We start from the raw sequence: 16,951 nt of genomic DNA, 5'->3' as shown, positions 1-16,951 counted from the left end.
CTGAAAGGAGAAGGTGATATGAATGTAAAAGAAAACTTATTTTCCTGACTCAGATTTGGGTCTTAGCATCTGATGCCCCTAAATCAGTGGAACCAGAGTCATTTGTTCCAGATGGGCTGGGAAGTGACAGAAAACTTGTTAAAGAAGACATTGCAGAGTTGTTCCAGTATCAGGAATAAAATTTTACCTATCTGTCTTGAAAAGGTGCTGATCTGATTTAGGAGAAAAGAAGCTGCTGATTCGGGCTTTCTGGTCTATGTATTCAGGCTGTGTAATGCTTTGGATCTGATGTGGAAAAGGTGCTTTGGAACCTATGGGAGCACATACACAGCCCTTGCCTGTGACCCACTGAAGGAGCCATGTCTGCTGTCTTGTGACTCTGAAAGAGAGACGGTTGTTTTAATGAGTCACAGGGAGAAGGCATATTTGTGTTTCCACACGTCTCGAAACACCTCTTCCAAACTGAACCTGAAGTCACACACCCTTAACAGATACCCGTCAAATACAAAATATGAACTATTAAGTAAACCTTCAACTAGGAAGAATATAAGATGTGAGCTCGTGTCAAAGACATTTCAGCTATTCAGAAGGACAGCTCCATTCCTTCTTATCTGTGTGGGTGGTTCAGCTTGACCCGTTAAGCGATCTGCAAACCTCGATGTGGAAACATGTTCCTGGTTCACTTGTGTGAATGCTGAGCCAAACACTTTTTGAAAGCATTTTTGAAATGCTTTTTGGATTTTGAAAAGAATTGTGCTTTAATAAAAAGAGGCGGAAAAGGCATGTTTGCTTCAGAGAATGGTCTAAAAATAAATATTGCGTACTGAAGGTCCTACGAGACCAGTTTCAAGGAAAGTTTGACCATTTCCCAAGTGATCTCTGACCCAGGCGTTGATCAGATGACTAGCACTGGGCCAATTTTTTTCTTTTTTTCCAGCTGTTTGTTTTGATCTCATAAAGAAAGAAATGGCTTTGGAATGTCTTTTTCAAAAGAGAAGAGCATGGTTGGGAAATTTCTAAACAGGATGTAGTTTTTGCCCACTTCTATAAGGCAGCAAAGGGGTCTGGACTTTCACTGTGGAATCCTCTCATCATTGGCCTACAGCAGTGTTTCTCAACCTTGGCAACTTTAAGATGAGTGGACTTCAACTCCCAGAATTCCCCAGCCAGCCTGGCTGGCTGGGGAATTCTGGGAGTTGAAGTCCACTCATCTTAAAGTTGCCAGGGTTGAGAAACACTGGCCTACAGCCTCCCTGGCTTCCCACCCTTCCGTTCTGTCAGTCCTTCAAGGTAGTCCAGGCAAGAAATCAAAACCATGAGTACTAACACTACCTTTACTATAAGGTTACAGTAACAGAATCTTACAAGCCTGAAACAACTATTTCCCTCCCGTTTTTACTTTCCAGAAAACTAGGGAAAGTAAAGTTCCAGATAACTCGGGCACTAGGCTTTTTCTACCCCCATTCCTTTTGCGGCTGAGATATCTCTGTTGTCAGCCCTCCCAGGTAGACCAGACAGGAAACAAGACAAGATGAGCTAATTCTACTTTATTGTAAGGCTACGTTAACAGAATCTTGCAAGTCTGAAAGCACAAATCTCCCGCCCTCCCTATTTACTGCCTGATTAGTTACGGTGGGTCTTTCCTATGTTCGTTTCTTTGCCCGTTACCCTGTTGTGGGCTCCTTTCTCTTTTATCTGATCACTCCCTAGGTGGCATCTCTTTCCTCCGTCTTCCAAGGCCACTCTCACGTTCCCCCATCTTCCAAGGCCACCTTCATAATCTACCCATTGGCTAGGCTTTGCCTGTTCCTCCTCCTGTCTCCCAAGGTCATTCTCCCAGACCATTACACCTTCGATCACAAGGGAAGACAACATGAGGACCCTCTTCCCAGGTCTGTTTCAGTCAGGAAGCTCTTGTTTGGGCTGTTTGAGCATGGGTTTAGCCCTCTTCTGAAATAGCCTTAAACCCATATCCAAAAGAAGTCCAACGCTCAGCTGATATGAGTTCCTTTTAAAAGCATCTGTGCAAAACATTCACACAAAACCAGAGCAAGATTTGACAGGTGGCTAAATCTGCTGGTTGAGCCCTCTAACAAAACTCACCTCTTCTGCCCTTCCCCAGTCCCTGCTAGGAAGAATGATTATGGAATGTTTTCCCATGGTTGATGTCAGTTCCCAGGAGATGAGGGAAGCAACCTGGAGGAATCCACCGGTTCCTGTTCTTAACAGGCCCTGTCTATTGTAAATAAGGACAGCATATTTGCTGGCGTCATGCCACTGGTAGGATAGAGATCACCAACGGGGACAGAACATTTTAGTCTAGTTTTCATCCAGCTCAAGGACCAGTAGATAATGCTTTAACTTGGCTGTAAGGAACAGCCCTAAGGAACAAGCCACTGACTGCAGATGGAGGTGAGGCAAAGCAGAAGGAAAAATAGGACTTTCCTGTATCTGTGGTTAAACTCATAAAATCAACCCTTATTCATTCCAATCCGCCTCTTCTCAGGCGGCTGGATTCCAACGCCTTGCTGTGTGACTGTGACCTGATGTGGCTGGCAGAGCTACTGAAGAAGTATACCATACAGGGCAACACTCAAGCAGCTGCCACGTGCGAGAGCCCACCCGAGTTACTGGGTCGCTCTGTCATCACCTTGACCACCCGAGAATTCAACTGTGGTGAGTTGTTCCATCAGCGACATCACCTGATCTGTTACCTATTTTGTTTGCTGTCTTTCCAGACTGTGTGTTTGTCTCCCTTCATGTCCCAAGAATCCCTGGAAGCAGTTAAACAGCTCAGCAGAATTTCCACCTGGGTTTTCTGGCTGGGTTCAGACACTAGGCTGACTCTAAACCTGGATTAGCAAAACCCAATTGCTGGCTTCACATAAGAGCCTTTGACTAAATGGATGATTTGGCCACAAGCGAGAGGAGAATAGTTGTTGGGAAACAGTGCAACCTAGAGGAACATTATGGCCCTTGGGTGTATAAGACTGATGTCAGCCCCATTGTCAGAAGACTCGCAATCAATTAAATAGTTAATCTGCTTGCTTCGTTTCTGCCATTATGGAAAAGGGGGGTGGGGAGAAAGGGCCATTAAGTGCAGGTGGACTGTTATCTGGTTCCCAAGAACAACCAAGGTCGTACCAGCTTGAGACCCAGGAAGAGCTGAGATCACCAGCAAGAAGGAAGATGGACTGGAAAGGGTGGGGGGGTTGCAAGAGATGGGGAAGAAAAGGAGTTTTGGCGCACGCAGGCTTTTAGTCTTGGCAGTAACCTAGCACTGCTTCTCAATAAAGAATTTCTTCTTTGAATCCATTTATGATCCAGATGAGATTTACTTTTATGGGAACTGAGTTTGGCAGATTCTTACACCCACTAGATAGACCAGATTAGGACATCAACTGCACAGGAAGGCTAAAACTACTTTTATTGAGACTGGCTGTCATAACAGAATCATGCAAGTCCTCCTCCTTCTCATTTGTCAGTGAATTAGCCTGAGCCTCTTCCAAATATTATCTATCTGTTGTGGACTTAAGACATGTTTGTCCCCTTGTTGCTTTGATAATGGAGTTTGCATATCTCCATCAAGGTCATCCTGCTTACTCTCTACACCAGTGTTTTTTCAAAATTGACGACTTTAAGATGTATGGACTTCAACTCCCAGAATTCCCCAGCCAGCATGAGTTGAGGTCCACACTTCTTAAAGTTGCCAAGTTCACAATCCATGTCCTGGTGATTTCATGGATATGTCCAATTAGTTGTGTAGTTTTTCTTCTTCCTTGGGGAGCCTGATGGTCTGCTTGATTCTGCTTGCCTTTTTCAACATCAGCTATTTTATATTCACCTTCTCTTAGGTTAATGTACTATCAGTTGAAACATAAATATTAACACTACAGAAACCCAATATAAAACAGCATCAAAATAATACAAATGTGTACCCAGAGTATCCTTCTGTCTCTTCTAGTCACAGGCTATCTCCTTCTTGAGCAATTCAGATAAATCGTCCATCCATTTTATTGGCTCACAAATTTCATGGAGAATTTCAAGTAAACCTTTGAGAATCGAGTTCTTATTCCTTTGGGTCACTTTTGAGTCTTCCTGAGCAGAGGCTGGCTATAGAAAACTAGGACAGGGGCTGGATTAAATCAGATCTGGGTTAGATCAGAATCTCAGTTTAGGTTCAGCTTAGTTTACACCCCAAGAGCCATAATGAGTGAATCTGGATTTTGGCTCAAGGGGGACATTTAGCAATGCTCAGTGAAAACCCCAGAACCATGTATGATATCCTTCAGCTTTTGAAGGGGCACCCTTCGTCTGTCTGTTTCAGAGAGCCCTCGCATCACAACTGAACCTCAAGATGCAGATGTCACTCTGGGCAACACTGTGTATTTCATCTGCCGGGCAGAGGGGAACCCCAAACCTAAGATTATCTGGTTTCACAACAAGTAAGTTGGATGGATCATGTCTTCTGAGAGGAGCCTATGCCAAAGAATAGGGGGAAACCTGGTGATATTTTCGGGGGGGCTCAGAAAAGGCAAGATGGCGGAAGCAGCATGACAATCCATCCCAATGGACAGGGCATGGATTGTGATTCTACTTCTGTCATCTTGCCTTTTTTGACCTCTTCCCACCTGTGGATGCCACTGGGGAAACCCAGATTTGCTGGACTCCTATTAGCGTAAGGTTCACAAATAACATTACCCTGGGGGGGGGAAAAACATTTACCAGTAAATCAGTACCCCCATCTTACTCGTGTTCTTTCTGGGCAGGCTGGAATTTACAAACAAAATCTTGGGGTGCAATCCTCCATTTTTTAATTATTATTATTGTATTGTTATTTAAGATTGTCCCCGGGGTATTTGCAAGGGCCTGGCATGGAAAGACCAGGTATGCGGCCAGCCCACTCCCCTGTAGCCTCTGTAATCAGGGCACCATCAGTGCATTTGAATTTGGCATGGAATCCCCATGTCCAGCCAAAGATCGGGAATTTTGAGAAGCTGGAGTAATACCTTGGCAGATACTACCAAGTTTGTGCATATGTTTGCTGATCTTAAGCTGCTTTTGGTCATGCTGGTTAAGGTGACCCCTGCGTCCTCTTAGGACATGATTCAAGCTGTTGACACCAGCTTTCCCCAGCTTGGCACCCTGTGGATGAGTTGGACTGTTGTCTGAGGGTTCTGTTAGTTGTAGGCCAATCCTTCTGTAGGCCAAAAGAGGAATGAGGTTGGCTGGCATCTTTCTTTTTTGCGTTGCAGCAACGAGATCAACATGAAGGATGATGGGCGGCTGAACCTGCTGCAAGACGGCACGCTTATGATCCAAGACACTAAAGAATCTGACAAAGGAATCTATCAGTGCCTGGCCAAGAACACTGTGGGCGAAGCAAAGACCCAAGAAGTTTCTCTGCGCCACTTTGTCACTCCTTGTAATGCCCTTAAAATAAATGAAGATCTTGTCCCTGTGTCTATAAGAACCAGACGGATAATCTCTTTATACTTATTTTACGATGGGGGCATGAAATCCGGTAGCATCTCACACCTACCTGTATCAGCTGATAAAGCCAGACCAATTGGGGAAAGCTTGCAAACTCACCGTTGCTATGGGTGAGCTTTGCCATCCCATAAAATGCAAACGAGTGAAAACGAAAGGGGTTTTGAGGGAGCGAATGACGTGGCAAGAGGAACTGTGATAAGAGGAAACATCCTGTGGACCATTTCAGGCTCATCCATGGGGGCTGGTGAAAAAGGTCAAGAGCACAGCCACAACTGCACAATCAAATCAATTAATTACACCCGTTTGAAAAGGGGCATGGCCTTGATTGCACAGTCGTGACTGCCCTATTTTGATCCTGCCTCCCCGTGGACACCCCTGTTCCGTCCTCTTCTGCCCGAGACCCACTCTCTCCTACAAGGGTGGCCTTCAAGATGATTCTAAAGAACCATCATGGCCCTTGATTCCTCACCCATGCTATAATTGCTATTGTCAGGTTAGATTCATACAATATGCTAAAACCCTAAACTTGGATTAAGAAAACACAGTTGCCGTGTTTATATGTCATGTCATATCCAAACCAAAAATAAGTCCACCCAGTTTTCTTGGCAACATTTTCAGAAGTGGCTTGCCCTGGCCTTCTTCCTAGGGCTGAGAGAGACTGGCCCAAGGTCACCCAGCTGGCTTCATGCCCAAAGCAGGACTAGAACTCACAGATTCCCAGTTTCTAGCTTGGTGCCTTTACCAACCACACCAAACTGGCGCTCTAATAAAACATACTATGGTTTCATACAGAGCTTAAAATTGCCAAATTTGAAAAAAACGGGTTTAATAGAATGGCCTTATTCCTCAATCTTGCTAAGACAAGAGTTGGATTTCCATAAAACATTGATTTCTAACTCTCTTTTTATCCAGTCTTTCCTGTTGCAAGAATTCAGCCAACATGTTCACTGATGTATATCTCTAAATTGGGATATTCAGGCACCCATAACATTAATCTGAAATTGTTGGTTCTCCTGCTAGAAAAGTTCAAAGCAGAGGAGGTTCATGAATATATTTAAAACTTAGCTAGTAAATTATTGATATTTTCAGTTCTAAAATTCCTAAAGAAACAACAAATACAACTGGGGGAGATGAGCGGCATATAAATTTAATAAGAATAAATAAACAAACAAACATAAACTGGAAAGAATAAAAATTAAATTGAATGAAATTTGGAAGGATCATAGAGTAAAAAAAATGGAAAGGAATCTATCTCACGTATAAAACAAAAATATCCTGCAACTGACCACACTAATAAACAACAATACTAATAGCAACAATAGGAACAGCAACCCTTCTCATATTAATATTATTATTGATAGTATTGTTGATACTCTTATTGATATTGTTAATAATGGTATTACTCTCTTGGTGCAAACTGGCCGCCACCACTTAAGAAGCTGTTCTGAATGAGACTTTGAGTAAAACTCCTGTAAATTATTGAGAATGATCGCACAAAAGGGCTGACATTATAAAACTCTGTAATTCAAGTATTGTTTCTTCCAATGAACAAATCTAGAATCACACAGAGCTTTGATTTCCATCACTGACTAAACCCAGCCTTTGTCTCTGATGTGTTCTCAACTTTTATGGTGAAAGCCCTCTATTTTAGCCACACAGTTGGAAACCCCAAAATATTTTATACAGAATTCCTGTCTGAGGTGTGCTGGAGGCTTCCTCCTCCAATTTCAGCTTATAGATTTATGATACACATCCCCTCCCACTTTAACAGGGGCCATTCTTGTCCTACTATAGTTACTGTAAAGATACAGGTAGTCCTCATTTAGTGACTGCCTCTTTTAGTGACCATTCTCAGTTATGGCGCAGATGAAAAAGTAAGTTTGCAACCAATCTTTGCATTTATGACCTTCACAGGTCTGTAAAGCAAAGGAAAGCTGAAGATTATAAGCAGAGTCACAGTTTCACTTAGTGACCTCTTCCGCTGATGTGGGGTTTGGTATCATCTACCCCAGGCCGGGCAAGTGATGATGTTCAGGTGCTGACCCAGTGCCTTGAAGCTGTAAGGGCCTGGATGGGGAGAAACCGGCTGCAAATCCACCCTAGCAAAATGCAGTGGTTGTGGGTTTTGGCCCCCCGGGGTCCAGAGAGTTGACATCTTTGACTCTGGATGGGGAAGCACTCCCCCACACAGTTCTAGTGTGCAATTTGGGGGTCATCTTGGACTCGCAGCTCCTGCTGGAAGAGCAGGTGGCAGCTGTGGCCAAGGGGGCCTTTGCACAAATCTATCTTGTGCGCCAATTGCTCCCATTCACAGTCACCCTTGCCTTAGTCACCTCCCATTTAGATTACTGCAATGCGCTCTACATGGGGCTGCCCTTGAAGACCATCCGAAAGCTGCAACTGATCCAGAATGCACCAACATGCACAGTTTTGGACGCCCCATAGTTCATGCGAGTAACACCACTGCTGCGTGAACTGCACTGGCTTCCAGTTGCTTTCCAGGTGCAATTCAAGGTGCTGGTGATCACCTTGAAAGCCCTACATGGCACAGGGCCAGGTTACTTGCAGGACCACCTCTCCCTGAGGGTATCTGCCCATCCTACTAGATTAGATAGGGTGGGCGCTGCAAGACCCCCCCTTAAATGTTGCCAGCTGATGGGACCTCGGAGGCATGTCTTCTCAGGGGCCACCCCAGCCCTTTGGAACAGCCTCTCACCAGAGACCTGAGGGATCCCTTCCCTTTTAGCCTTCTGGAGGGCTGTGAAGACCTGGCTCTTCCCCAAAGCATTGGACTAAGATGGGGGTTGAACTGCGAGGGTGATTGGTCTGGCACCTGGGGAGAACAGTACTTTTTCTTTTAATTTTTTTTTTTTTTTATGGATTGTTGCGGAGCTGCCTAGAATCATCTTATGAGATAAGTGGTCATATAAGTCCTGTCAATAAATTTTAAACAATAAAATATAAAATCAATCAAAGGAACAAGTTGCCGGTCCCAACTGTGGTCGCTAAACGAGGACTACCTGTAATACCGTTGAGTCCGAATACTCTGAAATAGTATGAGTGTCTTTATTAACGAAGTGATCTCTCTGTATGAGTGTCTTTATTAACGAAGTGATCTCTCTGTCCCCTTTGTTTTCAGCCAAGCCTGCTTTTGTCATCCATCCACAGAACACAGAAGTGCTTGTGGGGGGAAGTGTGACTCTGGAATGTGGGGTGTCAGGACACCCCGCACCTCGCGTCGTCTGGATGCTGAGCTCAGGGTCACCGCTGCCCCAGAATTCACGCTTCACCATCACCAGCTCCGGAGGCCTCTATATCCAAAATGTCACTTTGTCGGACGAGGGGAAATATAGCTGCAAAGCCACCCACAGAGAAGGGTCCATTATGGCGACAGCAAACGTTATTGTGCAAGGTAGCCGTGAGAATACCAACAGCCGAACTTAGTTGGGCAATAAATTAGACCAAAGTCAGGTCATCCAGCATGAGAAAAACTGATGAACCTGCAAAGTAGAACAGCTAAGATGTAATCTAGGTTTGTTCACTCCGTTCATTTATAGCAGTGTTGTCCAAACTTGGCCACTTTAAGATGAGTGGACTTCAACTCCCAGAATTCCCCAGCCAGCCCTGCTGGCTGGGGAATTCTGGGAGTTGAAGTCCACTCATCTTAAAGTGGCCAAGTTTGGACAACACTGATTTATAGATTCTCCTCATTTCCTTCTCCTTTTTATAATGGTTTCACCTACTGCATCAAATTTAAAAAGAAACATTATAGGCATAATCGGTTAACAAAATGGTACAGCATCAGAATTCACAAAAAAGAAAAAAAGGAAGGGGAGGAGGAACCTGGAAATTTAGTCTGTGTATAAAATACACCCTCCCCACAAATGGTTCAAAAACCTTCTTCCTTGGCTCTTCGTCAAAGGAAGAACGGATTCAAAAGTTGACAGGTGACATAGAACAGCAGCCCATTTGTTCCAAGCCTGCCCATCGGTGACCAAATCAGAAGTTTAAAGATTCGGTCGGCAACATATTTTGTTTCTTTTCACAATAAAGATCAATACAATCGGGAAGATTGCAGTAGAGAACAGGGGTGACCCCAGGGAGGTCAAAAAAATCAAGATGGGGGCCATGATTACAGGATCAAAACCCTGCCCAACATGTCTAAAAGGGATGGGGCTTTGATTGTGTGGGGGCACCCCCCATTTTGACTGTCTCTGACACCCCCCTCAGCAAGGAGACCCCTCCTGCCAGGTTTTTGAGCCTAGTCAATCAGGTCTTCCTATCCTTCTCAACCTTTCTCTGTGGTTTTAATCTTTACCTTTGATGCTTGATGGAAAGGGGGTTGCAGGTTTCCACCAGTCTTGTAGGAAATATCTCTTCCATTCTGCTTCTTTTCCTCCTGCAGATACTCCCAGGTTTTTAGCAGTCCCCAGTGATCAGACTGTGATGGAGGGTCAAAGTGTGGATCTGTCCTGCTCTGCAGATGGACATCCTCTCCCAGTTATAACTTGGACAAAAGGAGGTATTTTCCTGGTATTGCTCTCTTCTGTAAGGATTTAGAGCAGTGTTTCTCAACCTTGGCAACTTTAAGAGGTGTGGACTTCAACTCCTAGAATTCCCCAGCCAGCATGGCTGGCTGGGGAATTCTGGGAGTTCAACTCCACACCTCTTAAAGTTGCCAAGGTTGAGAAACACTGATTTACAGTCATAGAATCATGAACTGAAAGAGACCTCAGAGGTTGGACTAGATCTGTGTTTCTCAACCTCAGCAACTTTAAGAGGTGTGGACTTCAACTCCCAGAATTCCCCAGCCAGCATCTTAAGGGTGCTGAGGTTGAGAAGCATTGCTCTAAAGAAAGAGATTCTGTCCCTTTTATGCAAATTCTCTCTAGTTCCAGCACCTGGACCGCCTGGGGTTTGCACTACAATGGGACTTGGCCCAAGGCTGCCTCTCCTAGAATTGCTCTGCCTCTTCTGCATCGGCTGCAGTGTCCCCTGGTTTCTTCCTGCTTCACCCTGAGCCCCTCCTCTGTGTCTGTTATGGTCATCCAGCAGCTACCACACTCTTTCAGAAGAACGCTAGAGCTGTGTTCTGAACTAGCTTGATTTTATAGGTAAGAGAAAGAGGGAGAGATTGCCAAGAGCATTTGGGGAGCTCCTTCCACCTTCACCCTGCCTTCCATTAGATCTTCTACCTTCACAGGTAGATGGACCCACCCAGCTGGCTGGGCAATTCTGGGAGTTGAAGTCCCCACATCTTAAAGTTGCTCAAGTAGACAAACATAGGTCTAGTTCAACCTTCTGGATCCACTAAAGCAGGATTCCTCAACCTTGGCAACTTTAAGACAGGTGGACTTCAACTCCCAGGATTCCCCAGCCAACTTTGCTGGCTGGGGAATTCTGGGAGTTGAAGTCCACCCGTCTTAAAGTTGCCAAGGTTGAGGAACCCTTCACTAAAACATTTTGGAGAGATGAATCTCCAGTTTCTGTATGAAGAGCTCCAGGGAAGGGAAACATACTTTCATAAGGGAGGGTGTTCCACTGGTAAACAGCTCTTACCATTACAAAATCTGTCCTAATATCTAACCTGAATTGACTGTCCCATCAATTTAATCCATGGGTTCCGGTCCTGACCTTGTGGCAACAGAGAACAAGTCCACTCCCTCCTCTATACAATAGTCCTTCAGATATTTGAAGGCTGATCTATCTCCCCTCATCCTGTTTTCTGCAGCCTAAACACACCCTTTAAAAAAAATATGGTTATTTCTTTTATTACATTCTTTATTACATTCAATTAAAACAAAGATCTATTTCCAAAAAAGATAATATCTATAAATGGATAGATAATTACTGGTTATGCAGATAATTACTGGTTATGCAATTAACACACAATATAACATTAGTAAAAGATTCCAAGTAGTGTAGTGTGAGTTGTATTCATAATATCAAAAAGATAAATGTTTGAGCTTTATGCCAAAGTCTCCACTATGTTATTATTTAGAAATGTTAAAAAAAAGAAGAAAAGAAAAACATCCCTAAAAATAATATAGATGAATATTTGATTTCTGACTTCCCCCTTCTTTGTACTCCAACCGATTTGCAGTACAGATAGTCCTCGCTTAATGCCAGTCATTGGGACTGGAATTTCCGCCGCTAAGTGATGAGGTCATAAAGTGCAACGCCACGTGACCACATCACTGAGCAACAGCAATCCTGGCAGTCCCCGTTGCCGTCATTAAGTGGTTACCATGGATCATTAAGCGAGGACCTCACGTGACTGGGACTTGTGACTTCCTGCTGGCTTCCAACAAGCAAAGTCAGTGGGGAAGCCGGCAGGAAGTTCCAAGTCACAGTCACACCAAGCCCTTCCTTACACAGCTCATGGGCAGACCAGCGGGCGGGTGAGTGATATGGAGTGCAGGCAGGGGGGAGGGGGGAGTGCAAGCAGAGGAAGGCTGGCAGGGCGGCACAGCATGGCACAAGCACAGGAAGGCCAAAGGGTGGACAATGTGAGTGCAGGAGGACCAAGGGGTGTACTTGTCCTGCTGCCCGAGGATGCCTCGGAAGAAAAAACAGGGAGAGCGGGAGCACCTGACCAGAGCGACTTGCAACCTTCCCTGCCAGCTTCTCCATTGACTTTGCTTGTGGGAAGCCGGCAGGGAAGGTCGCAGATGGCGATCACGTAGCCATGGGATGCTGCAACTATTGTAAGTGTGAGCCAGTTGCCGAGCTGAATCACAATCACATGACTGCAGGGACACTGCGACAGCCAGAACTTCAAGGACCAGTCATAAGTACCACTCATTCAGCACCGTCACAACTTCAGTCATTGAACGAGTGGTCAGTAAACAAGGACTACCTGTACCTATTGGTATAGACTTTAGAAACCCTACTCTAAGTGTTTGCATGTATCTTGTTTTATAACCCCTTTAACCATTCCTCAAAGGGCTTGGTTTCCAGTTTCCAGTCCCTTCACCATCTTGGTCCCCTCTGAACTCCTCCAAGGAAGCTTGTCCAACCTCCTTTCTTTCAAACAAGGCATCATCTAAACTAGGCATCAACTAGTTCCAATGATAATTTGTTAGCCCACTTCTGTTCTCTCTCTTTCCCCTACCCCAAGTACAGAAGACCAGCTACAGTGTTTTTCCCTTTTCACCCCCTCCCCCCCATCCCATATTTAACTAAAACTGGACCAAAAGCTGTCTTGCAACCTTGCAAGAGCACAATTGCTACACATTGTCCTCCTGCAAGAAGAACACAGGAGGGATGGGGTTGGACTTTCAGGCTCAGCATCAGAACCCAGTGTGATGTCCCTCAGGAAGAAATCGAGGAAGAACCCCCCCAAATTAACAACTCGCTCCCATGAACTAGACCCAACTGGATCGATCACACCCCTGTTTTCAAGGAAAGCTTGTCCATCCTTTGTGAAGGCTCAGAGAAATCGTGGGAGAACTCCTCCAACACCACCCCCTTTTCACACAGTGCTCTTGTTAATAGGAGGTCCATTGCCAAACAGTTGGAGACACAGTGTCCTCTCCACGGGAACCCTGCAGATAGTGCAAGTGGCCCTTCATGATCAAGGCCACTACGAGTGCCACGCCATCAATGCTGTTGGAGCCCAGAGTTTTTCTGTGAAGCTCTGGGTCACCCCACATGGTAAGTTCAAATGCAGAATTCTTTCTGATCTTGCCTTCACCATCCCCTTGAGTTCCTTCTGCCCTTGAAACTAGTCTTCCCCAACCTGGTGTTCTCCAGCATGTTTGGAGTTCAGTGCTCAGGATGTCTAGCCACATGGCCAACCTATCCGGAAAACAAATCTCCCCTGAATTTATGTCCCAAATTAAAATCTAACTCCATGCTTTCTCTCCCCCAACCCCTTGTCCTTCCTAAACAGTTATGCCTGTATTTCTTCATCCACCTCGAGATACAGTTGCAGATGTCGGACAAGACATTGAGATCCCTTGTACTGCCCAAGGAGATCCACAGCCAACGATAACGTGGGCGAAGGTCTGATTGTTTATCACTTAACACAAGCAGGGCCACCTTCTGCACGGTGGTGGGGCCATTGGGTATAGGCTACTGATGCAAAATGAGGGTGTCTTATTTTGAGGGGGGATCAAGTTCTCTTTGCCTTTTCAAGTGAATTCTGCCAATTTTAGGACTTACACAATGATTTCTGCATGATTCATGCCTTCCAGTGAGCAGCTATGCCCTACATTTTCAGCAGCAGAGGAAGCTACACTTGCAGGGGTGTCCACAAAGGTTAACGAAGTCAAGATGGTGGTCACGATCATTCAATTAAACTCCCACCCCTTTTGACATGCATCAGAGTCCATGTAAAAAGAAGATGGGGCTTTAATTGTACATTCCTCAAAGTCAAGATGGTGACCAGGACTACATAATTGAATCCCCCCTCCCTTTTTTCACATGAAGTCTCATGCGTGTAAAAAAAGGGCAGGGCTTCAGCTGCACCATCATGGCCCCCCATCTTCACTTAACTTAGATTCCAGTCATTTTTTGGCAAAAGGGGGGCAAAAACCCTCTTTCTTGTCCAAGAGAATGGAGAAACATCCCTTTCTTCATCTCACTAGGACCTCATCAGCATCAATTCATGGTCCAAAAGATGTGCTAATTCATGAATTAATAATTGTATGAAATGAATTAGTAATTATATGACCACCCATCTCAGTGGTGACCCTGGTGGCATATATATATATATATATATATATATATATATATATATACATACATACACATACATATATATATATATATATGCAAAAACTACAGCATGTAACCCCTGGTGCCCAAGGATCAAACAACATTTACAGAGAAACAGATCAACAGCAGCTGAGTTCCCCTGAACCCCTAGCCTAAATGTTTGGAGGAGAATTGGGAATTCCCATCTTGACTTTTCTTGGAGAAGCAGGCTATTCTGCACGGTTCCACCCTCCGGGCAAAACACCTTCTCCTGGAAGTCCACCCAAGGTTGTGCATCATTGGTTTAGGTAGTCGCTGAAAACTTGGCTGGGCAAGCTAATTCTGAAATGTTGGCCCGAAGCAGGTCCAGCCTTCATCGGAACAGGGCTGAGCCGAGCTTTAAAAACTTGGATCATTTCTTTTCCATATCAGCCCAAAATCCAGAAAGGCCCTTTAGGGCATCTTCAGTATGCAAGGAGGGGAAGGAAGGCACCATTCCCACAGCCGTCATCCGCCCCCAGCCAGTTTTCATGGAGTCCAGTTTTCCTTTCCAAGTTTCAAGGTGATGCATCTTTAGGCAAATGAAAAAATAAGAAACGGCTAAATGTGTTGGTTAATATAATGCAGTGTTTCTCAACCTTGGCAAGTTTAAGATGGATGGACTTCAACTCCCAGAATTCCCCAGCCAGCAAGGGGAATTCTGGGAGTTGAAGTCCATCCATCTTAAACTTGCCAAGGTTGAGAAACACTGATATAGTGTGAAGGTTTTTTTCTTTGTGGCTTCTTGAACATTACAATGCCTTCACTGACATCTAGTGGTCACATCCAGAAAGCACAGTTGCCCACATGTCAAAATCGCATGACCTATTTTAAGGTTTGCTTCTTCATACCACAGCTGTTTCAGTTTAAGTTTCAGTTTTGGTCACTTATGCATGCTGAGCTCAGCACGTGGGCAGGCCCTAGCCATCCTTGACTGATCTTGCAAAAGGCCTGGCAGGGTTGCACATGGTTCAAACCTGGATAGGAGACCACCAGGAAACCCTACAGCTGCCTTCTAGTCTGGGAAACAAAATAAAAGGTTGGAGGAAGGCAATGGTAAACCAAGTCCATATTTTTGCCAAGAAAATGAAATGTGTCTGTGTAATGACCAAGTTAAGCTTGACTCAGGGGATGACGGGCCTAGCCAGAGTATCAGTTGAAGACTCCATATTATCTCTAGGTTGGGGGCAATAGGCCTCCAAAGATAAGTTGCCAAGGAACAACGGTGAGAAAGAGATCTCTCCATCCTCTGCTTGCAAGCATCTTAGAGGCATTCAATGGTCACTGTAAGAAACAAAATGCTGATGATCCGGCAGGGCTGGTCTTACGTTCTTCCCTTTAAAAATCCACACAGAGAACTGTGATTGTCTCTCTCAAACTTTCTGCATGAATTACCGAACGGGTTTTTCTACCAGGTTGACCATCACTGTTCACAAGACAGATGTCTCTCCTACCATGTCTGCATTCCGCTTTGTTTTGTCGATTACTTAGTTTATATCCCGTCTTTTTATTCACATTCAGCTGCATGCATAAACAAAACCAGGGGTGTCTGCAGGGGGGGGAGGAAGGACAGTCAAAAAAAGTCAAAATGGTGGCTAGAGTTGCAGACACCATCTTGACTTTTTTGACTTCCTTTGGGGACTCCCATGACCCAAAATGTGGTCTCCCCAGCAGAAAGAATGCTGTTCAAGCTCCAAATTCTTTCCTCCTGCACCAGGACAGCATTCAGATCACAGAAAGTGGGAAATTCCACATCAGCCAAGAAGGCACCTTGTCCGTCAGAGATTTGGGGCTGGCAGATCAAGGAAGGTATGAGTGTATCGCCAGGAGTAGCTCTGGATTCACAACTAGCAGCATGCAGCTAACAGTCATTGGTAAGAGAAACAGAGAGATTCTTTGTTTGCATACCATAGTTTTCCCTGAAAATGGATTTTATTTCATCTCTGCCTAGAATGAAAGGTAGGAAGAAGACTTGGAGGTCTTCTAACTCCCTGCCAGGGGTGAGGAGGTCAAAAAGGTCAAGAGGGTGGCCAACCATGTCATCAAAGCCCCAGTCTTTTTTACATGTATTGTAACATGATGTACATAAAAAGGGGCGGGAGTTTGATTGAATTGTTGTGGCTACCACCTTAACTTTTTTGACTCCCCCTGCGTAGACATACCTGCTCCCTACCCAATCCCCTGCCTGTCTCGTATCATCCCAGACAAATGGATGTTTGTCCTTCCCTTCTTTCCTTCCATTTTTTAAATTAATATGCTATTCGGAGGCTGTTTTAATCTACCGTTCTACAATGCATGTGTGTTAACCATGCATTGTAAACTGCTTGGAGTTTTCTAGTAACAGGAAGTATTAAGGAGACAGGTCCAGCAGCTTTATCTAAGGACACAGGTTGAAATTTCAAGGATTTCAAGGGGTGGGAATTGTGGCACAACAATGCAACCACACAACGCTGCTTTTGTCAGTTTGAAATGCACATAAGGAAAGTAACAGGATGTGCTTCAGTGCTCAGAAGGTATATTTGTGCATAGGTTTTTAAAGAATAAGTACAGCTAGGATCAACAACTGTGTCGCTAAGCACCACAATCACTAAGCAGAAAATCACACAACCATGATGGACTTATGGCATCACTTCACATTTGGTCATTAAGTGAGACACTGTGGTCATTAAGTGAAACATCACATGACCACAACTTACGATTTTATGCTGGCTTCTCCATT

At 44.7% G+C, this 16,951-nt stretch overlaps 1 protein-coding gene across 5 annotated transcripts in view; it reads left to right on the top strand.

Moving 5' to 3' along the window:
* LOC103051444 (peroxidasin homolog) overlaps window positions 1-16,951 on the top strand; it is a 63,659-nt gene that overhangs the window by 33,481 nt on the left and 13,227 nt on the right. For all 5 annotated transcript variants that reach the window (XR_015798512.1, XM_088154126.1, XM_088154124.1 and 2 more), the window contains 8 exons: window positions 2,507-2,676; window positions 4,328-4,445; window positions 5,256-5,425; window positions 8,633-8,905; window positions 9,899-10,015; window positions 12,991-13,149; window positions 13,388-13,500; window positions 15,950-16,106. Coding sequence is in view for 4 of the 5 variants with exons in the window: in XM_088154126.1 (XP_088010252.1) it covers window positions 2,507-2,676; window positions 4,328-4,445; window positions 5,256-5,425; window positions 8,633-8,905; window positions 9,899-10,015; window positions 12,991-13,149; window positions 13,388-13,500; window positions 15,950-16,106 (1,277 nt within the window). In the remaining variant the exon portion in view is untranslated. The remainder of the gene's footprint in view (window positions 1-2,506; window positions 2,677-4,327; window positions 4,446-5,255; window positions 5,426-8,632; window positions 8,906-9,898; window positions 10,016-12,990; window positions 13,150-13,387; window positions 13,501-15,949; window positions 16,107-16,951) is intronic.

This window comes from Python bivittatus, unplaced genomic scaffold (assembly GCF_059951505.1).
Source record: "Python bivittatus isolate LINGU-HERP-01145 unplaced genomic scaffold, Pbiv_v1 ctg000700_np1212, whole genome shotgun sequence".
NCBI lineage: Eukaryota > Metazoa > Chordata > Lepidosauria > Squamata > Pythonidae > Python > Python bivittatus.
Note: the sequence above shows the minus strand (reverse complement) of the source record. Positions and strands in the feature narration are given on the sequence as shown.